Source organism: Idiotropiscis lumnitzeri, chromosome 7 (assembly GCF_059441095.1).
Source record: "Idiotropiscis lumnitzeri isolate Australia: NSW breed Sydney's pygmy pipehorse chromosome 7, RoL_Ilum_1.0, whole genome shotgun sequence".
In the NCBI taxonomy this organism is placed as follows: Eukaryota; Metazoa; Chordata; class Actinopteri; order Syngnathiformes; family Syngnathidae; genus Idiotropiscis; species Idiotropiscis lumnitzeri.
The window spans coordinates 8,283,721-8,307,969 of NC_142397.1; the positions used below are offsets into that span (position 1 = coordinate 8,283,721).

The 24,249-nt window shown below is 40.9% G+C and overlaps 1 protein-coding gene across 4 annotated transcripts in view; it reads left to right on the plus strand.

Annotated features, from left to right (window-relative positions):
• Window positions 1–24,249, plus strand: part of grik4 (glutamate receptor, ionotropic, kainate 4) — a 246,026-nt gene that overhangs the window by 174,470 nt on the left and 47,307 nt on the right. For all 4 annotated transcript variants that reach the window (XM_088300430.1, XM_088300429.1, XM_088300432.1 and 1 more), the window contains 3 exons: window positions 17,200–17,361; window positions 20,379–20,531; window positions 21,353–21,457. In XM_088300430.1, the coding sequence (XP_088156556.1) occupies window positions 17,200–17,361; window positions 20,379–20,531; window positions 21,353–21,457 (420 nt within the window). The remainder of the gene's footprint in view (window positions 1–17,199; window positions 17,362–20,378; window positions 20,532–21,352; window positions 21,458–24,249) is intronic.

A 24,249-nucleotide genomic window follows, 5' to 3' on the forward strand; every position in this document is an offset into this window, starting at 1 on the left:
ACAGTTTAAAGTGAAATAAAGTGGCAAATATTTTCACATATAGGGACCTCAACAACAGTACCTCGATATTTAGTGGCTGCTATACTTTTATTAATGTGTATTTCTATAATGACGCCAAGTCCATCGTAATATTGTGTACAAGTTGTATATTTAATTTAAATATCGACTATTTTATATTGTCCTGTAAACCGTCATTCACTAAATTATAGATCTCTGCCACTTCCTTTCTTATCTTTTTATCCTGTTGCTGATTGTTTGTAGCAGCATGGAAAACTGTTGACCTTACAGACCCCACACACAGAGTGTGTCGTCGTCATAAATTCCATTTAAAGAAATGTTAAAAAGAAAATGGCTCTCTTTGGAAGTCAGTAACTCTTATTGGAAAACGTACGGCATTTGCCAGTTAATAGAATCCTATAACAACCTTCTTTTCAGACCTCTACGATTGCCAGTGCAGCTTTTGATATCCTTATCTTCAAACATATCCTGTATTTATAATGTAGCAGAATTAAATTCACTTAAAAAAAAAAAGAAAAGAAATCTGTGAATTTAAATGATGAATCGTGCCGTATAAGGACAACCAGTGATAAATGCACGGCGTCCTTAAGAAGGGCATGTTCGATTAAATATGCATATACTGTAGTAGATAATACGATGTTAATACATGCATATTAAGTGCAAGTAATTCACTTTGGAATCTAAAGTGAATTTTAGGTCATGTTATTGCTCCCTTGCAGTCTTCCATTGTTCTTAACTATTGCTGTCTTTCCGTTGTTGGCTCTCATTTCACTGCTTTGTTGGCTCTTATTTCCTGCGAGCGTCGCTTCCTTCTGTCTGCTTACCCCATTGGCACTTCATTTATCTTTGCTCGAGACACCCCTGACGAACGATCTGCCACCGCGCTCCATTGGCTAATCTGTTTCCCTTGAATCATCTCAAGACACCCATCAACATGGCGCAGTTCACCTGCAACTTTTTTGCGCATTTCTTTCGAGTCGTGCCCGCACACAGATTTGGTCGCCTTGTGTCTTCATTTTGGTGGCTTTGCTCTATTTTTATTTTATTTATTTTTAATGGTTTTGGAAAAATGTGCCTCCTAAAGTCACTCAAAATGTCAAGTGTATATTGACGTGTAAAATTATTAAGTAATGATTTTAATGTTTTATTTAAATCCATGTCACTGAATTCCTTTCAATTCATTCCAATAAAAATTGGACCGTATTCTGTACGGCAAAATATACAGATTCACATAACATATTTTCCGGATTATAAAACGCACCTGTATATAAACTGCAGCAACTCCTTTTGGGTAAAAAAACCCGATATTCAAGCCACACCAGGCTATAAGCCGCAGTTTTTTACGTAGAAAAAAAATTTGTTGTTTACTGTAGTGACGGGAAAATGAAGCTTCAAATCTGCTTCATGAACCAGTTGTATTTTTGAGTCCTCTAGTCAGTGTGCTTTCAGCCCAATGTTAATTAGAGAGTGCCATCTACAGGAGTCCAAAAATACTACAACTGGTTTATGAAGCAGATTTGAAGCTTCATTTACCCATCACTAGTTTACTGCAAGTACAGAACGATTTTGTACTGTGAATGCACATAAAGGTACAAAAACAGATTGTTAAAACAGTGCCTTTTAACACGGCACCAACTTCGCTAATTAAAACAGAACAGACCCATGAGAGAGAAAAAAAAATATCGAGATTTATTTAGCGTTTTTCTGAACTCTAGAGCGTCCCTGCCGGTGAAAGAAAAATCCACAGAAAAGCCGCACCGTTGTATTGGTTCAAAATCGAGGGAAAAAGTCACTCCTTATAATCCGGAAAATACGGTACAACCCAGCTGTAACACCAATGACAAATGGCTGTGAGAATGCAACTTCACAACAAACTGTTTTTGGAATGTGGGAGAAAACTAGAGTACCCGGAGAAAACCCACTCAGACACAGGGAGAAAATACAAACTTCACACAGGAAGGCCGGAGCCGGAACCGAACCCACGACCTTTGCACTGTGAGGCCATCGTGCTAACCAGTCGACCACCATGCCACCTCCAATTATTGGGTTTTATATTATTATTAATATTATGAAAACATTATGTACTGGAGAAAAAAAAAACGATGTCAGATTCTGAATCACTGCAAAAAAAAAAAATCTAGAAAAGTGTCCTAAAAATGCTAACCAGTGTCATCTTGGCACCAATTAAGAGAATTTTTTAAAATTTCTGTCTCACGCCGTGCCATGATGAAACCGATAGTGACGAAACCAAGCTGTAGATGTGAACCATTTGCTCTTTTTGAGAGAAGCGATTCCAACCAAACCATGGTTTAAATACTAAAAAGCAGAGAACGGCTTTGAAAGGTTGCCTTTTACAGAATGCAACCAAACAGCCAACATCATGTGGCCTCTCAGCACCTTCTTTATATAGCATACAAACGGGATCCACCCACACACACACACGCCCACACACACACGGAGGCTTGTTGTACCCAAGCTGATGGATGGTAGGCACAAAGAATGATAAAAGGACACACGCTTGTGCAGGCAGACACATTTTCAGTCGCACTGGCACTCAGTCTATGCTCCGTGGCTTCCATCTAAGTGATTTGTTCCCCACCGCCCAAGCTACTCTGCGGGATTGAATAAATCACATCAGGTTGCCAGTGACTCATCATATGTTGATGGGACCCCTAATGCCATTTGAAGGTTAGCCGAGCACAAGATCGGGCCTGGCAGCGACTGCGTTGCATTGATTTGATCTCGGCAAAAAAGGTAAAGTGCCACGCGCTTGCGTTCGCCCAACTGGAAACTTTTTTCTTTGCTCAATGCAACCCCCACCTGCGCACCTTTTCCGCATATTTACTTTGTTGCTTTTCACGTCCACGGAATTCGATTGTCCGCATTGTTGGGTTTTATGGTTAGTGGTTTTAGTTCTTTTTTGCAGTGTGATATGAATAAAAAAAAATGTAGTTCACTCAGCACTCGCAATCGACTCCGTTCTTTCCTATTGGAGCGCTTGATGCCTAAGCACCAAGCACTTACCAGTTAAGTAAAAGAAAAATATTTTGAAATGTTTTTGTTTTTTTTCACTTGCATGGCTTCACTACTTTCAAACAAAGATCTTCAGTGCGGAGAAAAAAAATCCATTTATTTTATTGGACTGGCGTTAGCAATAAAACCGGACTTAACTAGCACCGATCTCACCTCACTGCGTGTCGGTTGCTTGAGGGCATCATAGCGCGCACATCTAGCCCAACGAAGCTTTTTGAGATCGTCTCCCAACATAACTTCCAAATTCCAAATACAAATCTATAAATCTGGGATACTCAAAGTGCAATATGACTTCCTTGAGTGGTACTTGAAAGAATCACTGAATTAAATACAAATGTGCCTCCTGTGTCTATTCTTCTTTTATGTCCACATTCTTCATGGCTTTTAAAACCCTCGGTGGAGTCTAGTCCTTCCTTTGGAGAAAAGAAGCGTCTGCGGATCCTAAAAAAAAAAGTCTTGCACCCGATTTTCTCCCGCTCATCCTTTAAGCCGCTGTTCAGAAGCTCGGAAAGATGCTGAAAAGGAAAACAACAACTTGAGTCTGTAGATCATTTTGTCGTGTGGATAAGGAGGATTGAGGGAGTTGGTTTGAATAAATGCTGCTGCGTGCAAGCTACGATCATTGGAATTATCTTTCATACTTATATATACAAAAGAATTGGACAGTAAATTAAAACCAAAATACCTTCTTAAACGTGTGAGATGCAGTGCGCCCCAAAAATCACGCCCTCCGTATTTTTTTTTCCGACTGTTTCATTCGAAAGGATGCAAGGCCATCGGCATTTGACTTTACGGCTTCAGTCGTTGCAGTTTTTACGCAGGTTGGCTGATCCTGCAACTTATACTCTGGAGCAACTTATATGTGGAAAAAAAAATGTAATTTCACAATCAGCCACAAGAGGGCACTCTAGACTTATGCAACGATATATCCTACTCCTTACACAGACAACTGAGAACAACTGGACATAGATGCTCCTCAAAAGAATCGGATTCGGGACTCTACAAGCTGAAAGCCAAAATCCAGCAGCAGAGAGAAAGTTTGGAGTGAATGAGAAACTTCATTTATAAAAAAGGCCGGAGGGTCGAGGCCGGAACGGTAACAAGATCGCGGCCGGAGGGCGAGGAACTGACCGGCAAAAAGGGGTCAAGTGCCCAGCTCTGGTTATTGACCAAGAGCACGGACAGTAGAAATGTCAAATGTCTTGCACCTATCTTGCCTGTTCTTTATTCTTTTATCAACATGAAATGTGTTTTTGGTCTGACTTTGCCCGAACGCTTGCTCTGGGACTTCAACGTTTTTGTCAAGTGGTGAAACTCAGCGGCTTTCTGCTACAGTAGATGATTTGTGAAGAACACATCCCGTTTTGAGTGTGATGATCACAAAATCAAACGGGGCGCTGAACCTCCGTCTTGAACAAACCCTCTTACCAGGTGGCAATTTTTGCAACACTGCTCCAGTGTTAATTAGCGAGAGCCATCAGCAAGGGAATAATATTCTTACAAAAAACGTTAATGACTCAACTGCCAAATGTTAATGAGCCCACATCTGTCCAAATGATACCTGAAATTAATTTTTATTTTTATTTTAAATGAAATGTAGCGTGACTTTTGGGCCACCCTTGATAATAATAGACCCATACGAATTTATCCTTTGATGCCGGTTGAACGGAGCTCCTCAGCTCATCAAATTTCAATGTCTTCAATCTTTCTTTTTTTTAATTTTTCTTCTTTTTTTTTCCCAATTTTCTGACACAATGGGATTTTTGTTTCCTTTCCTTTCCCAATGGCGCGACTGCAGGGCCGTTCAACTTGAGAGGTTGTCCTGTTCATTTAAGCTAATGTTATTTTTGACCCTCATTTTTAATGTCGGCCTACAGGCTATTATGTATTAATTATGGAGTGAAATTTTGTGTAAGGCTGAGGCTGTTATCTAAGTTAATCCCCATTATTCTTTGTCAAGACGCCGGCATGCCCTCTGTGCTTTGTTATTAGCAAGTTGGAGCTCCAAGCTCAACATACCATGTGCCGCTAATTATTTCTTCTATTCTTAAAAAAAAAAAAAAAGTTTCATCGCCGAAGAGCAGCTCAAATACAGGCTTGCATGATTTGTTTTTCTTTTTCCACTTTATTAGAAAGGTTTGTTTTTCTCTAGTGGAGTTGTTTTGACTTGTGGCGTTCTTCTCATTTCACCTTGTCCTTACAGCCAATCGTCACTTCATCTTTCTCAGCAAACAGTATAAGTCCTTACTCGGCATTCCTCGGGGTTCGGCCTTGATGAAAAATATTATCTAGGTGAGACAGGATTCAATTTTGTGTTTGTTGCTCCGGCGGAATTTCTTTTCCAATATTTAAAGCAATTTAGGTAGTAGTTTAAAAAAAAAAACTCATCAACCTTGCCCTGCATGAACTCAAGATGCACCTTGTCATTCAAACGGCTTTGGAGTGCACTCATTGTGCCTGAAAATGAATGCGATTTAATTAATTTCCCTCTGCCGCTTATGTCAATTTCATATTGCCCCCATTGCTGAGACTCAATCAGCTGAGAAATGGAAAAGGTAATGTTCTCCGTGGAAGCGGACAGAAGGCATGCGAACTGTAAATAACATTGATGTCAGGAATAATACATGCTTGCCTGCCATTTGTAATAAAATAATATATATATATATATATATATTCATTTTATTTTTTATTTTTTTGCATTTGAGAGAGTCATTGCCCTGCTCTAAAAAAAATGAAAGATGTTTTCCTGAATCAGCATAAAAAATACAGAGACAAATATCGGGACACAGGTTCAAGGAAAGAGTGGGACATCTGATAAAGATTATAGCTGGCTGCTACTCACTGCACAAGGAACCAATCAGATGGTGTTATGGGCGGGCCAATCTGCTTCTGCAGGCAGGGCCACCAGCACAGCAGAGAGAGAGAGAGAGAGAGAGTGTGTGTGTGCTGCATGAGCCCAAATAGACCAGCTTTTAATTTATCGGCTTTGAAAGTTAAAAAAAAGCCTGATAATCCGCAAAATGCCAAATATCGGCCCGATAATCGGCCCAACTGATAATCAGTCTATCACTAATTTCAAGCTTCAACACAATCAAAGAACAGTTTTACTGAACTGACCTGACTATCCTCCTGAGGATAAATGTCATGCACTGAAATCTCCGCCTCTATTCCAACAGCAAACGCAACCTTTTGCCAATGCCAATTTTCGTGAATGTGTGAATTAACCTTGTCTCCTGTAGGAATGAGGACGGTGATGTTGCTTGCGCCACGTGGAGTTGGTCATGTAGTCTTCATGTATGCGTTAGTCATTTGATCGACCTTCTCAAGGAGGAAAAGGTCATTGTCGCATTCTCAGTTAGGCAAGCGAATGAGGACGGCATTGACGTATGCGGCACAGAGGGCGTTATAATGACTCATTTTTGCATAACTTTGTAGGTGACGTTGGCAAAAGGTGCAAATATGTCGTCGTAAACTGAGGCGTACATTGGTTGATTATTCTTATTTTCACAGCTAAGAATCATACACACACACACACACCTACACGCATACTCGTCTTTGCCAATTGTGAGGTCCACTTTGTTTAAGTACACGCACACACACACTTACACACACACACAAATGTTTTAGTCTGGTTTTAGTCGACTGAAGCGCAAAAAAAACAAATATATATATATATATATATATATATATATATATATATATATATATATATATAACTAGACTAAAACATTTTGGAATTTTCATGACTAAAACCAGTGTAAAACTATCACGAATAGGAATGACTAAATATGGCGAAAACTAATAAGTATTTTCATCCAAATGACTAAAACTAAAACTAAATCTCAAACGCCTGCCAAAAACAACCCTGCTTTGATGATAATACCACTAACATCCAGTCAAACCTCTCATCAACTCATGTAAATACTGCTGCTGAACACCAAATTAAATGTCACGTCCTCAAATAACGCCTTTGACTAATAATGCAGTATCTCATTTAGTCAGCGAGTGTTTTTCACCCTGAAGCAAGACAACCGCTCGCCGCATACGGACCGACTCCTCCTTCCCATTGTATTAATTGTGTTTCGACTCATCAACAGGCAACACTCGCTTTTTGTTCCAGCCTTATTCAAGCATGATGAAAAGGTCAATAAAGGACTTCTTACAAAGAGCGATCATGAATGCCCGGCAGTTGTGTCAATAAAAACTTCTTAGCCACAACCAGGAAACATTGTACCGTTTTGTCTCGAACGTAAAATGATCCCATTTAACCCATCAAGAATATCATGCCGCCAGCGTCTAATGTTGCTTTAAGGGCCCGCGATCATTTCTACGATCCCGTTTCTCTTCATTTGTCGCGTCTTCTTCCACCACAGGGATTCATTTATTTACCATCCACGCCGCATTGTGTGAAATATATCAAACCGCATTTAATTAACGTGTTAAAAGTGTTTTAGTGAAGTAGTCCACTCACACAATTACCATATCGCCATCTCTTGTTTTTAACACACGGGCACATAAGCGCTACTTAACACTAATTACGCCGTTTGCAGCTAAGTGCCACTAAAATGTTGCAACCGCTGGATTCCTCTGTCGAGTACCGGCGCATCCATGTGGTTCGAGTTCACGTCCTCTTCAGTCAATGTGCATTCGCGTGTATGTTAACTCATTTAATCCCAGAAATTTTCACTCGAGAAAAGAATCAGAATCAGAATCAGAAATCCCTTTATTGTCATTGTACTCAAGTGTGCAACGAGATTAGAGAGCTCCCCTCTCCAGTGCAATACAACAATAATTCAGATAAATATATAAATTAGATAAGAGAAGTTAATGCAATGGAAAATAATACTGAATAGAATATATAAAAACCCTTCAATTCCAGTGTTTAACTGGATTTTGATTGATTTTGCGAGGCCGACAGAATATCGTGTTCTAATGCTATAAAAACACGGAGCTATGATGAAAAAAAAAAAAAAAGACTAAGACGTACAAATACGTCTTTGGGAGGCAGGGACTATGTTTTTGAAAATGTATGTTTTATGGATTGAATTAATGTTTTATTTAAGCTACAATTGACCGCATTGTTTGCGCTGTTAATCAGCCAGCTGGGACTTTATTCAAAGTTCCCACTGACTGACTAAAAAATCTTTTGAATTAGCATTTGATGTTGAATTTTATCTCAGTTCAGAAACATATCCATCAATTGCATTGCAAGATTTTTCTGTTCTGTTCTGTCACTTCAAACTAACCCGAAACTGATTTTGAATAGAAACATCCTGGGAAAACTTCCTGTTGAGCGGATGAAAATGCAGCCATAACTAAACAACCAAACCAATTAAGACGGCGGCAAAGTGTATATCTGGGAAAGATGACCTCAGCGTTGCTCTGTCACGATCAATTTATCAACATCCTTCAAAGCAAACATTACATGATTAAATATCAATTTGATTTAATCAAGGCGCATACAAAAAAAAAAACTCTCTTAGGACTTTTTGTCATCACCACTAAAGGTATCTAGTGACAGCAAGTGATTTGAAACAAGACTTGAGTCGATTGAATCAGAATGTTTGGAATCCATCGAGAGAAATGCATCCTTTTACTGAGACGGCATTGAATCTGAAAGCTGAAAGGGTTGTTTACGCAAGGGGGGGGGGTGATTTTGTTTATCTTGTTTGAAAGCATCGGCGCTCATACTGGAGGTCTTTTGAAAACAATTGTTAAATATTTTCATGTTAAACGATATTTCAGGGAGAGCAGATGGCATTGAGTCGAGCGAGACAAAACAACGGCGGTGAAATTGTTTCTGGTTTGAGTTCATTACATTTCTCTAGAGATGTCGACATTTTACGACACGCCGACCGTGGGAGGACAAGCACTTGATGTACTTGCATGTCTTTAAAGCATATTTACCTGGAATGCAGATCGGATTTTTTTTTGTCTTTTCATGATTCGGCTCATTTCGACATCATCTTTAAATGTCAAACCCCAAAGGGAAATCTTTTTTTTTTTTTTTTATGATACTTTTATTGAAGATTGATGTGAAACACTCACAGCTTCAGTTCCAGCCATCAAGCCGTCCATTTTCTACCATGTATCCAGGTTTTTTGGGGCAGCTGCTTTAAAGCACTCTAAAGTTTCATATATATGTGCTTAAAGACATTTCAACTAAGTCAAGTTTTGGAGTTTTTATTTAAAAAAAAACAAAAAAAAACATTTGAACCCTTTTTTTCAAAAAATGAATATCGGCTTCAAATATCGGCCTCCATGACTACTGATAATCTGTATCAGCCCTGGAAAGAAAAAAGCGTATCGGTCTATCACAATTTGTAAAACCAGTCCATGAAGTGGACACCTTCTCTCTACCAACTCTTACTTGACCCTACGATGGCAAGAGCTCAAAGCTTGCAATGATTAATAGTTTGAAAGCCTTCCTGTTGGCTGGGGTACGAATAGCTTCCTGGAAGAGACTGTTTCACATTCCTAACATATGTCAGTGTCTGAAATATTAATGCATTTTTCGACTCAAACGCTCTAAATATTAATCTGGGCATAAGGTCCCTACCCCGCAAATAGGCTCTTACTGTTCCAGGTCAGAGCAAATGTTATGAATAATGGTGAATAATCGAATCAAACTAGCCATTTGTTTCCGGCACCTTGCAGGAGTCCAGCCAGATTTGTTTTGATATATGCGACTATTATGAGCTTTGAAGTCAAGCTAATGTATTAACAACAGCATGCTGCGCACAGATAAATGCTACGACAAGGCATTCCGTGATCCAGCCGTGAAAAGCTTTCGCTGCAAAGGTACAGTGCCCTGCGGTTTCTGATCCCATGTCCAGCGATAGGAAATTCATTCCATCATTAACACAATTCTCCAAAACAAATCTTCATGACATTTGCTAAGGCTCCCTTTCGCTTCCATGTTTCCTCCCACGCTGCGCTCCGGAACGGAACGTCGTAATTAAAAGCCCGCAGGAGGCTTTCGCACCCAGATTTACGTGGCAATTGTTGCAATGATTTACTGCCCGTCGCTGAACAGACAATCTGCATATTAGAAAATATCTTTCATTCCACGGTGAAGCCTGCACTGAGGTCTTCAGGTTTGAGCTCACCTGACCTGACCCCGCTTTTCGTTAAAGGGCCGAAATATCATTCATTTATCTTTATCTTTTCCGCAATCAATATCCAATTAGGAGAAACATGTTGTAAAACTGGCTGCTTGGTTTGCAGTGCCGCATCATAAGATAAGAAATATTGCCCCTTTTCTTTTCAAATAGTCGGTACTTATCGCCACTTAAGACGCACTTAATCGGAGGGTGGAGAAACGATAGGAAGTGTCATTAATTAACGTTGCGAAATTGGATCGGATAACTCCTATCTTATGTGAAAGGTGTCCTTTATCGTGATCGGCAGTTGAGAATTATCAATCAAGTGTTTTGCCGGGTAGTTCTTGCGTCAATTAAGCCCTTTTGACGCGGCGACTTTAGACTTTGATTTTTAAGAAAAATCCATCAAACTAATGGGACGCTACGTGCTACCGTGCTTACAAATGAGCATTTGCCGAAATTGACTTGAACAATCCAAAATATATGGTTTGATTATTTTTTTGGGGGGTTAACCCTCAACTGATTTTATAGTTTCCATCTATTTTTTTCTTTTATGACATGTGTACTTGATAAAGCAAAATAGAAAACAAAGATGTGGACAAACATTTATCTAAATATCTGTCATCTAAATTGAATGAGGATCAAAATCATGAGTGCGCTAGTGATGAGTAAATGAAGCTTCAAATCTGCTTCATGAACCAGTTGTAGTATTATTGGACTCCAGTAGATGGCACTCTCTGCACACTGACTTGCCATTTTTAAACCAACAGTGCCATCTAGAGGACTCAAAAAAACTGTTTCATGAAGCAAATTTTAAGCTTCATTTTCCCGCTAGCGCTAGCTAGTTTGTACTTGGCAACTAACAAAAAAATTTTAATTTCTTCAATCATCCATTGTCAGAATATGATTAAATAATCATGAATATTAATCAACTAAATCCACATAGTCAACTGAATCCTCAAGGACCTTTCTTTTTTTTTTTTTTTTTTTAATCCTCATCATGCGTTAGAGCGACGTTGCATGCGGCTAGTGCACGTACCATCGTCTTCCGTTTGGCAGCTGCCGTGTGAATAGACACGACTATAAAGAGGCATTAGGATTCCTTATTAGTCCCTCAGTGGTGACAACGCAGCCGCAGGATGGCTGAGGGTTCAGTGTCTTCCTCAAGGATACTTCCACAGGTCGGAGGAGGATTCTGGAGTCCAAACGGCAATCTTCCAATTCCCAGCCTTCCGCTCCATTCCCTGAGACAAGCAGCCGAGGGATAAATTGATGGAAGCCGGTTGACTTTCAAGAGATCTTTCATGTAATTGTTTTTTTTTTTTCAAATATCCGGCTTTAAATTTGGACTTGAGAGACTTCTAAGGGGTCCGTGTGTGGAGAGAAGGAGAACGTCTCTGGGATGGTAGGCTATTGTCAACTCATCCCTCGTGGGATCTCATTATTCAGGCGTTAAATCAACACGTTCACACATTTGGGAATTGGCATTGGATGAGCGCATATGGATTCGGCAGCAATGGTCCATCGTGGGGGCGACGCATATCATCATTGTCAAAGTGGCATGAGGAGAATTGGATTGGACAGTGGTCCCCAACCTTTTTTTATGGCACAGACCCGTTCATACAGGTAACTAACTTTTGTGGACCAGCAACTGGTCTTGGAAGGCCATGGGGGGATGGCACTTGTTGCTAATGCTAGCAGCTAGCTGCTGGCCAGTCGTAGCCACTAATGACGGAGACTTGTGTCATGTCATACAATGACAGTGTAATTGACTAGCGGTTTGTTAGCGCCCTAAATTAGCGGCTGAATATGATTTCTGAATGGCGTTGTGTTGATGTTGGTGGCAACTACGTCATGACAATTAAAACTGCGACAAAGCGAGCCATAACATCGATAACGGAAGTCAAGTTAGCCGTTACGACACTACGAGGGCCAACTTCAAAATAAAAGTCTGCTAAGGCTATTGCATAGGCGTCAATGACTCAATATATTATTTGGGTTAAGCTTTATTTTAAAGATAGCCACTGCGTAGGCGGAGTTTTCGTGGCGTATGTGTGCAGCTTCCTTGACATGTCTGTCTGAAATGATGGCGTCGAGACAAGAAATATAAAAGAAATCCTCTCTCATTAATTTGAGAACTCGTTTCACCTCAAGTTGCCAAAATGCTCCCGTGCATGCGACCTACGCGATCCAGGTGAGATTTTAACTTCTTCTGCTGCTATTATCGTAAAAGCCGACTAATCATGTTGCCTTGATGTGATAGCGCTCAGTTTTGAGATTTCACCATCCATTCCGCCTCAGATCGTGCCCGGCCCGAACCTTGTTGTTTAATCCGTACGTATCACGGGTCAAAGATGATCCGTCGCTAGTCATGAGTCCATCATAAATGGATGAAACGGAGAGAAGCCCGTAGAATAGGTGTGATTGGCCTTAAAAAATCAAGTGGAAAATTTCAGTCCGGTTCTCCCGAAATCGTTAAATTAATAATATCAGTTCTAAATTTCAATGCCAAGATTTGCCATGCCGATGAATCTGGCAAAAATAAAGACTAACAAATGTCTACAGCCCTTTCCATCTCAGTTGGCAAAGTTGCGCCTCTGCGGCCCGCTTGTTACCCATCCCTGACATAGCATTTAAACATGGGTGTGTGAACTTTTAATACCCGCCGTATTTCTATGCAACCAGTCAAAAAATAAATAGTCCGTATGTCCCTTTCAAATCCCCCGACTGTACTTCTCCTCACTATTTCTTCATAACATCCTTCTCATTCTTTGGACTTTTCACTTTGCCTCTTTGAGTCAACTTTTCACTCTGCCCATCTGTCCTCATCATTGGGACGCTCTTGCCTTTTTCACCCTCTCAATGATCACAGTTGGGTTTGACCCTCCTAAGTCTGCCTTTTACTTTCCCACTGCTGGGAACCGATCGTCCTCCACCGAGCGATGCCCGGTTCACGCTCGTTTTTAGTATGCAAGAGTGCTTCCTCGCTGAAGTTGTTCGAAGTCGTTTGCATTTGTCACCACTCAAAGCGTGTGAATAAATACAACCCACCGGTGTTCTTGTTTCAAACGTAGATATTTTGGTTGCCTTGCATGTGTTCCTCAATTAGAGAGATTTTCATTCACCTGGCGTGGCGCTGCGCGTATGCATGCTCATACAAGCAGCTGTGAGGGGCAAACTTAATAACGGGTTCCGTTGCACGGTTTTGCGTCTAATGATCTATCAAAGCACACTTAGCCCGTAATTACACTGTCGGTCCCCAAAAGCTCAATTGGGCCCTCAAGGGATGGATAAGGAGAAAGGAAATCAAGAAAATAGTTGAAAGTGCAAGATTGACATCATTTAGGGTCGTTTCAACTTGAATTTAATTGCCCAGCGTCATTTTTATTCTTCAATTGCTCCATTGTAGAGTGGAGAATTACTTTTGGTATCTTAAATGAGATCTCGGCGTCAGTCATTATTTGTCGCTTGTAAAATCGAGTGAAACGTGCACTGAAGTTTTGGATTTACGTCATTCGCCTCATGTTTCATTAGACGAGAAAAATTAAATAACCCTTGCTTGTTGAAACATTTTCTTAAATAAGTGAGTAAAATATTTGTTTCATTCCTGACTAAAAAGAAATGCAGTTCTGATGTACTTTACTTTAACTTGCAAAGTGTTTATTGACCTGCCAATGCAAACAAAACAACTGGCTCCCCGCGGCACAATCCAATCTGACTTGAAGTATGAAAACATACCGAAGGGGTCTTCCACTTTAGTTTCTGATGTGACTCAAAGACGACGCAACATTTATTCCTCAACACTTACATTTGTTTGTCTGGCGCTTTGCTCACAAACCACAAAAATCTCTGCTTTGCCATCCCCAACCTGTAGTGATGGCTAAATGAAGCTTCAAATCTGCTTCATGAACCAGTTGTAGTATTTTTGGACTCCTATAGATGGCACTCTATGATCAATGACTTGCCATTTTTTAAACCCTTTATTTAAAGCAACAGTGCCATCTAGAGGACTAAAAAAATACAACAACTGGTTCATGAAGCAAATTTGAAGCTTCATTTTCCCATCACCACGTCATACCTTTTGGCATTAGGATGCCGTCATTATGCACAAAATAATTACATAAAAGGCTTTAATATGCTGCAGTATTACTGAAAAAAAACGAGAAAACACAGGCCTCGCCCTGCGTGACTGATCAAGTATTTGTCGCCTGTTGACAAACCAAAAATAGCTTGGCAATTTACCAGAGTTGAGGACATCTACTCATCTGCCCCATCTACTGGGTTTATTTATTTTTTTGCTCGGTGAGCGTGACATCCGTCCGTGCTTATCTTGGCAATCTGTGGCCTGACTGGGTGACTGTCAGCCTGTCAACTGCAAGATGGCACACGGGGCCTGCCAGGCCTGCCACCCGAAGTTTTGGGCTTGCGCTTTCTGACACCTCCGTCCGTTCGGCTTCAGGAAATGCCCTCCCCGCTCCCTTTACGTTCTCGTTTCAATCTCTACATGTCCCCTGGCGGCGCTTCTCCCGGCGGAAGGGGAACGAACGGCACAAGCCTAAAAGTCAGAAGAGACAAATAGGATGATTTTATTTTCTCCTCCGCTCCCTGACAGTTTATTTGTCTGTTTATCATTTTTTTATGAGCTCCCTGTCCTTGTTTTGTTTGCCTCATTCTACTTTATAATTCAAGCCGAGCAGCATTTAAATTTGTCATTCATGGCGACGATCCGCAAGTTTATAAATATCTGGACCAGTGCAAATTGATGCCGTCATTTTTATTTTTTTTTTGCTAACTCAGTCGGCGTAATTGAAGTTAAATTTTGATTCAACCTTTTTTTTTTTTTTTTTTTTGCCGCAGACCGGTGTTCTGAAATTCCTTCCTTCCCGTCGAGACATCCTCCAAATGCCTTGTGCGCTTGCATGCGCACAACGCCGATACCAATTTCGTTTGGAACTTTTGGTCCCACCTGTCATTTTTTGGTTAAAAGCGGGGAGTACTTAATATTTTCATTTTCATTGAGTCTTATTTGACTTTTTCATTGCCTCAATATACTTTTGCCGTTTGTTTCTGTTGCCCACATTACTCACACAGTGTATGTATACCACACCCGTTTGATATCTCCAGTAAAAGTTATCTTTGGAATCTTAACTCATTCACTCCCATTATATATACGTCAAAAACTCGATTCATTTTACCTGTGTTGGCAGTGAACATACATAAATTCACCTGTCAGGAAGTCCAACATGCTTATATCCATGCAAATATTCTACGGAGGTTATTTCAATTGTCAGGACGTCTTACCTGCTTGTGTATTTGGCTGTCAAACTAGCCTCCGGTAGGACGATTCGCACGGGGACGACCTTTTGGCAGAATCCCGACTCATACATGTCCATACCTTTCAAACCATTCTCCGACAGGGACCGGGGCTGTCTACTGAAACGCGACAGCAACAAATGCAAATCCACTGCGTATTTTTACACAGCGGCAGCTCCATAACAAGGGTAACAACAATGCTTTAATATGGTCGCTATGGCAACGCTTAAACATGCAACAGACACCACAGAACAAATATGAAGTGCATGAATAGTATGAGCAACACAAAAACTGGGATGACTTGTAGATATAAAAATAAATGTGAGGCCACATTTGCGTGTCACTACATTAACAGCGTTTGACTGAAATTTACATAACAAGGCATTACAAAACAAATATGAAGTGTCTCCGTAAAGAGCTGCTTACCGCCAATTATACGGAGGTTGCTTGGTGTGTGGGAAACACTTGTCGCGGTAAATCCATATTTCAAGCCGCTCCCCTGGGATTGCAGGCGAAAAGCACTTTTTGTTTTTCTTCTGGTCACAGGTTGTTGCGTTGTCTCATCACTGGGCCTTTTCCCCGTTGCTAAGAAACTTTCCAAATTGGTCTTTACTCATTTTGCTAGCTTGTGGGTTTTAGATTAGCGTTACGCGACGAAGACAATTAGTATTGTAAAGCAGTAAATCCAGTCTCTCTACAAAAAAACATATTTTTCTGCTTCGAATAAATGATAAAGCGGTGGTACTGTCAAAAAAAAAGCCCATTGCAGAGTGTATGTGAAATCATTTATTTAGTTCCCAGATCAATAAATAGTGTCACAGACGCAACAAAATCACAACAGTCGGCTCAAATTAAAGCATGGATAAAAAGAGAGATATTTTTCTTGTTCAGTCTTTTGTTCCCGAGATTAAAACCTGAGATGCCTCTTAAAGAGAAATTATTTCAAAGGAGCTCCATTTTCTTTGTGTGTGTGTGTGTGGGGGGGGGGTGTGCGTGCGTGTGTGTGTGTGTTAAATGTTACAAGTTAGACCAGTCATGGGCAAACTATGGCCCGAGGGTCACATGCGGCCCGTTAAACGTTTTAATCTGGCCCGACGAACTTGAAAAAATGTAATGATAAAACCTTGAAATTGAAACATGAATTATTTTCCCTGTAATTCTGATGTGTCCTCACTAGGAGGCGCACTCTAGATTTATTGACTCGTGTGAGGTGGAGCCTCATTTCCACCTGACAGTTTCATGTAAAAAAGTTTTGGGTTTTTTTGCCCGATGAGGTGAGGTTACCAAAACACTCCATCCATCTGCTCCTGGTCCGGCCCCTCTGTCAGATTTTAGAACCCATTGTGGCCCACGAATCAAAAAGTTTGCCCTCCCTTGAGTTAGACATCACAAAGGCTGTTTCTTTTTTTTTTTTTTTTTCGCTTTTTAAAATTGTGATTCACACTTTTCTATTTGTACTGCTTATCTATTTTATTTATTTATCTTTACGCTTCATTTGAAGTGGTCGGGGGGGAAAAGCCTTAGAATATAATGCTTAATTAGAGAAAACAATATCATTTTACGCACAATTTTCATGATCCATAAATGGTCACGATACATAAAAAATTTTATTTTTTGCAAATTTGTGGTGGAACCAAAGTGTCCACAATCACACGAGTGCTACAGTTCAGTGTTCGAACTGACCAAAGCTGTGTCTGCCGCATTTACATGCTTATATCATTTTGCCCCGCAGGAGTTCTCCATGCTGCGATTGGACGACGTGGCGGATCAGCGGGTCAACATCGTCGGTTTTTCCGTTTTCAACCAAACACATCCATTCTTTGAGGATTTTGCGCTAAGCCTCAACCGCTCCTGGCAAGAGAACTGTGAACATGCTCCCTTCGCGGGCACCCCGGTTAGTCCACACAAACGTGCGCCCAAACACACACACATGCACATGGATGTATTTCTTTACAAAGGCCAAACAGACCTTTAAAGGCTGAGTGCATCTGCAGCTCAAAGTCGCCATCCCAAAAACAAAGCGGCCACATCAAAAACAAATGCCAAATTATACAAGTATGACATTTATCCAGTTAACTGCTCTAATTGTAGCGGACATCCGAGCCGGTTGTTGTCCTGGCAGCGCCTCATTAAATCTATTGTGGTGACTTTGTTCACTTTGAGGAATTACAGCCAGCTCACAGCCCGACATTTGAAATACAAAAAAAATACCTGGTGCTGTACTTAGTGATGGGTACATGAAGCTTCAAATCTGCCTCATGAACCAGTTTTAGTATTTTTGGACTCCTGTAGATGGCACTCTCGGCTCAACACGGAGAGGGAGGGAGAGGGAGAGAGGGGGGGGGGGTGCCACAGCACGCCAAAATAAATTAGCTTTTAATTTATCGGCCTTGGAAGTTAAAAAAAGGGCTGATGAGAGAGCGTAAAAACGCAGTGAATTCTGTCAAAGAAAAATGTCATACTCACTATTTAATTTTTTGGGAGCCTGATTCATTCTAATGTATTGTTGTCTTTTTGGCTACTCCTTTCCAAAGACTCTACGTAGTTACTCAGCTATGGGCTTTTAAATATTGGAAGCATTAATTCTTGGGAAGATTGCCAAAGTATAGCAGTGTTTATTGCCGATGTCCTGCATAGTCAACAAATCTGATGTTCATCAATATGTAAAGATGTCAAATTCCGATTTAGTGTTGGCAAAGCAAATGAAATTGTTTCCGCTGTGCCGTTTGGACTGTCAAGTACTTAGTAGGGAGCCAATCGAACGTCGCAATAATGAGCAAATTTGTAATTGAAGTGAATGAATGCAGACGATGAGACAACGCTCAACAATTTGCCCCCCTCTGTTGCGCACCAACTGGTTGCTGGAAGAGGCCAATAAGCATTAGAACGCAGCGGGATTAAAAAAAACGGTACAGTTGCTCTCACAGCAGGTTGTTTGAATACTTCTCAGCTCGCCGCATCGTGTCTTTACGGCTAATTAGCTTCAAGTTAAAAGAAGAAAAGCCTGATGGCAATTTAGTCCGAGTAACTCCTTCACAGCCAATGACGGCTATAGACGCCAAAAAGTAGATTCAATTTACCTGTTAAGTTATCTGCTGCCTTTGACGCTAATGAGGCATGACGTCCAAGTGTTCCTGCAGGGCTCACGTGATGGAATATGCAAAAACCGCACGCCAGCCGAGCCGGGGGTCATTTGTAGCGTGAAAGCTAAAATGCTAGCTACACAGCAAATCTGTTGCGAGCGTTTTTCCGGCGGCGCCAATGAATTGACGGCAATGGCGTTCACGCGAGCGGGCGCGGTTGCGTGCCGGCGACGTGAATGATTCGTTTGGAGCGAAAATTTGCCTTTTCACTGCATGTCTCGTCACGGCAGCCAATCAGCTCCAAGGACAGACTACGACACGCTCAGCGTCATGTACACTTGGCATGTTGTTTCAAAAGAGACGACAGAAGAACGGAGGAGAAAATTTCCCATAGTGTGTGTGACTCAAGGTGAAAAAAAACAAACTGGCCTCTTACTGCTGATTGGCTGCTACCCACTGTACAGATGGTGCTGTGGGCGGGACAGTCTGCTTCTGCAGGCAGGGCCACCAGCACAACAGAGAGAGAGAGAAAGAAGTGTGCAACAGCGAGCCAAAATAAACCAAGTTTTATTTTATCTGCCTTGAAAGTTCAAAAAAATGTCTGATCCCGATTATCGGCAAAATGCCAAATATCAGCCGTGATAATCGGCTAGGCCGATAATCGGTCTATCACTATCGTCCATGTACGATAAGAAATGTTGTGATGCTCCAGATACGAGTGTCACTCGCTCCTCAAGGCACGGCCGTGTTTTCATTGATGTCAAAAAGTGACAAATTGACGTAAAGGGTAACACACCCGACCACTGCGGACGATCGCTCAATCTTTCGGAGGCATTTGAAAATCTGACCTTTGCTCAGATTGGTCCCAATTATCCGTCCAGGTATGTGAGCACATCGCTGAAGCGGGGAAGACAAACCATGACCATGACCAACAGTAGCTCGCTACTCAGAGTAATGCGTCGATTTGTTCGGAAATATTCTGTTGCGGCGGACATTTCCCCAATCACGCCATAACATTGCGACGTCATCTGTTCCCTCGCCAATAATATCTCCGTATGTCAAAGCTAAAATTCATTCAGCCATGTTGGGCAAATCTCCGCAGGCTGTTTGTGGGCGCCACGTCACTCTTCCAGTTGCAATCCACCAATTAGAAAGTTCGAAAACACGTCACGGTTTTGCAGTTTAATGATCCGGGAGAAACGTATCCATGCTTTTATCTGCAGTAGACTCTTTTTACTGGACTACCACAAAAAGAGCATCAAACAGCTGCAGCTCATTCAGAACGCTGCAGCTCGGTGTCCACTTTTATTTTAATTTACTTTTAAATGTTTTTTTGTGAAATGTTGTCAATGTCAATCTTTTCTCTGCTTTACTTTTGAATGTGCTTGTAGGTGTTGTCTCTGCTAGTGTATGGAAAGTGCTATATAAATAAAACTGCCTTGCCTCGACTTCTATTCAGCCGTTCAATTTTGAGGCTTTTAAGTGATTGAACGGCTTATTTATATCAATGGAGGAGGAGCGGCAATTATTACTGGTGCCACAAAAAAAAACAAAAAAAAAAACACTGCATGCCCAGCAACAGTGTATCAGAACCAAAGCGCGATTATGTGGCCGCTATTTGGGAATCTTAGCGAATCCTGCGTATCTTTTAATAATCTAATGGAATCATCTCAGCCATGTTGAGCGCTCGCTGAATGGCAACTGCTCGTTTCACTCAGAAGTTTGGGCGCTCACAGTTCGTGCAGTCGGTGTGTGCATGCATGCATAATACATCCACCTTCCTCTCTACCCCCCCTTCTCCCCCACCCCCCACCTCGCTCTTGTGCAGCTCTCCTCAGCTCTTCTTTTTGATGCGGTATACGCGGTGGTGGCAGCGGTCCAGGAGCTGAACCGTAGCCAAAATGTAGGCGCCACTCAGCTCTCCTGCAAGTCCTCCAAAATCTGGGAGCACGGCACCAGCCTCATGAATTACCTGAGGATGGTAAGTTGGCCCCAGGAGGAATTCATGAAGACGATAATAATAATTCAACGTGCCTTTATGGAAAATGTTTATTGTTTTTGGCAGGGTGGAGCTATTTGTATGTCCATGTAAATCAGGAATTTGGAAATTAGAGCGATACGCAAACTTCCTTGAGAAGTTTCCAAAGGGGGTCAAAGCCACATCGGGAACACCCTATGGGTTTTTGTAAATTTATTTATCTATTTTTTTATATATATAATGTATAAATGGAAACAATATTCAAAGAAATCTAATTTATTTTATCTGAAAATAATTTTAAAAAGATGCAAATGTTTAAATTATATTTTATATATATATATATATATATATATGTGTGTGTGTGTGTGTGTGTATATGTATGTATATATATATATATATATATATATATATATATATATACACACACACATTTTTTTATGAGATAAATCACTTTTTTCTATTCATTTTAAAAGACCCTGTGGTTCCTCATCCTGTAAGAGGACGCGTCAGCGAATCAAATGTGTTTCCTTCAATTGAACATAATGACTGCTCTCAAAATACTTGAAAAATCCCATTATTATTTGCCATTGACTCAGAGAACAGATAAATGAGAGCTCAATTAATGTGTCACATTAAGTCTATTCTACATTTGACAGAGAGGGTCAAAAAAAATAAAAAAAAGACGCTAGACAAGCGAGTACTCGACTTGTCCCCTCCAGTATTTCTCACAATAATCGCTGATGATAGCAAAGTTAGCTGGAGTCAAAGGCGATGTCTTTAAGGTGCTGATGTTTTTTTTTTTTTTGTTTTTTTTTATGGGACAGGTAGAGCTGGAGGGTCTAACGGGCCACATTGAATTCAACAGCAAAGGCCAACGCTCCAACTACGCCCTTCGGGTCATGCAGAGCAGCAAGGATGGCCTAAGGCAGGTAATGTGGTTTGTTTATTTTTTTTCCCTTTTCATATGGGCGGCCCGGTCCAAAGTGGCCCGTAGGCCGGTGGTTGGAGACCACTCTTATAGATGATGAAATGCGGAGAAACAGCTGATGTGTAGCATCAAATGGCACACCACTATCTACTACATCTCCATGTGATGTATGATCACCTTCCAGGCAGGTACAAGTACTTTGTTTGGGGCTCCTGCAGTTAAAATGGGCTCGTCTATCGGAGGGACAGCAATTATTTGTGGACATACGAGAGGTCGTGAGAGATCATCGGCGATCCCGCATGAAATGATTAATTTGTGAATCATTTTTTTATCAATTCAATTTCTTAATTGCTCAGAAATTTTTATTTTATTTTTATTATAGCTTTTCAAAAATGGCCTAAAATTCCATTAAAAAAAAATTACACTGAGTAATTTAATTTAAAATGTACGGAAGAGGATTTGGGTCAGTGAAGGAAAAAAAGAAGTTAGGATTCTGATTTTATTCTCAGAATAAAGTGAGAATTCTGAGAGACTTAAAAGTGAGAATCCTGTGTTCTATTTTATTTATTTATTTATTTATATTTTTTTAATTTCTTCACTGGCCATAATCCTTTTCTGTACAAATGTCAATATTGCGTAGTTGCACTTCATGGTTGCACAAAAGCAATTTCTTGAAAAGAAATATTCCGCTCGTGACTGCGATTTTTCTTTTCTTATATAATAATGGGCCGCCTCCGCCTCATATACCGTGAGGCATTTATTTCTCAATACGCATCGCAGAATAACACGGAGGCCCCCCTGAGTATGGTGTCAGATGCGCCGTCATATTTATGGATGCCATTTGCCTGTATGCAGGTGAGCTATGAAAGCCAAACATCGCGCCGTGGAGTGCATGCTTTACAGCCGTCGTAAGACTTTCCGCGACGTTATTGGAACATTCTTGGGAACACTTTGGAAAGAGACAACAACCCCAAATCCGAGACAGGCCGGGGAGAAACGCCGTTGCTCAATTCTCTCCCATCCATCAACGCCTTCTTAAAATGCAGCGGCGGAGCCCCGGCCGTCGCAGGCAGCTGAAATCTGAGGTTGGAAATCGAGAGTGTATGCGAATAATGGATGGAAGGCAAAACCGGGACGTGAGATAGAAATCAGCTCCAGAATAAGTAGATGGCGTCAAATAGATGCGAAGGGTATCGAGTTGAAGGATCTTGGTGCGGTTTATGGAAGTTAATGAGAGTGAGGTAAGGTCAGGTTATTCGCTAGGAATGATACTTTAATATGTTTGATGATGATGATGTTACAACTTTTTGCAAGATTTGCCTCAGACGGTTTTTGTATGAGATGCCTTTGCTGTAGCGTCTGTGTCGTTATTGAACGATTCGTTGTAAAAGAACGAATCGTTTCAGTGATTGGATCAGTTCCTCAGGTGATTTGGTCGTGTCTGAGTACATTTGAGGTCAGGAATGTACATTTCGTCAATCATCTCGAATGACCAATCAGGTGCCGCTGTCAGATGGAGGCGGGATTTTACTGCTATGTTATTGCCGTTCACTGAATCAGTGAGTTCATTTCCCGTTCGCAAATGATTCTGTGAGTGAACGAGATGTCATTTCCCGTTCAAGAACGAGTCGGTGAGTGAACGGGATTTTCTTTTCCATTCCCGAACGAGTCGTTGAGAGAATGTGATGTAATTTCCTGTACAAGAGCGAGTCAGTGAGAGAACGAGATGTCCATTTGTGTTCACGAATGATTCGGTGAGCGAACGAGATGTCATTTGCAGCTCAAGAACGAGTCAGTGAGTGAACGTGAGTTAGACTTTACTCCGAATTTTTCAAAGGGCTTTGTTGACCAGTATATGACTATCACACTTATCAATTTACGAAATTTGCTTTGATTAATAATTAATTAATAACTCTGTTATTACCTAACCTCGTGAAAATACAATCCGTTAATGCAGCGGGTGCTTAAAGCATGCTCCTTAACACCGATTGATGGGTTAACCTGGTGTTGCTTTTTGACAAAAAGAAAAATTGCCCATTATGTGCCAAATGGCTGCTTTCTGTGATGTTTGCTGTCACCGTAACTAGCGCTCATAACAAAAATATTTTGCTTGCAATTTAAGATAATAAAAAAAAAAAAACAAGCAGTGATACCAAGGACACGATTGTTTGGATGTAACTGGGTCGTGATATGAGCAAAACTGTACACTTGAGCTCGTGTAAGCTCCTTCTGTCGATGCTTTTACACACACACACACACACACACACACAAAGTACAGAAAGCCAATTGTCTTAGTTTTCTTGTCCAGCACATTTGAACAGTATTGTTATTTCTTCCTCATTCAAACTCCAAGTACATCTTTTCTTCCGCGCTGCTGTTTGAATGGGATAATAAGTGATTACGGATGTCTTCCATTCTCATGTCCGCTTACGCATGAGCGGCAGAGATTATGATGAATAGCGACATTCGAAGTGATTCGGTCCATGCTGAGGATTTACTCTTTCTTTAAGACTTACTATCATTTTTCATTTGAGATCCTGACGCTTGACGTCAATGAGATGAGTTAAATCCCGTGCTTTTTGTCATTTCACTGTCGCGTCAGTCCTCTGCAACATGTGAGGCGGCTGTTGGCATAACATGTGAAAAGAATCGAGGGGGTCACTCTGCTTTTGCGCTAACATTCTTTTTTTTTTTTTTTTTTTTCCTTTGGCTTATGAAAAATTGTCACTTTCTGCCAGTGTGTCCAAATTGTTTCCTATTCAGACATCAGCTCATCCGCCTTTATTAACCTTG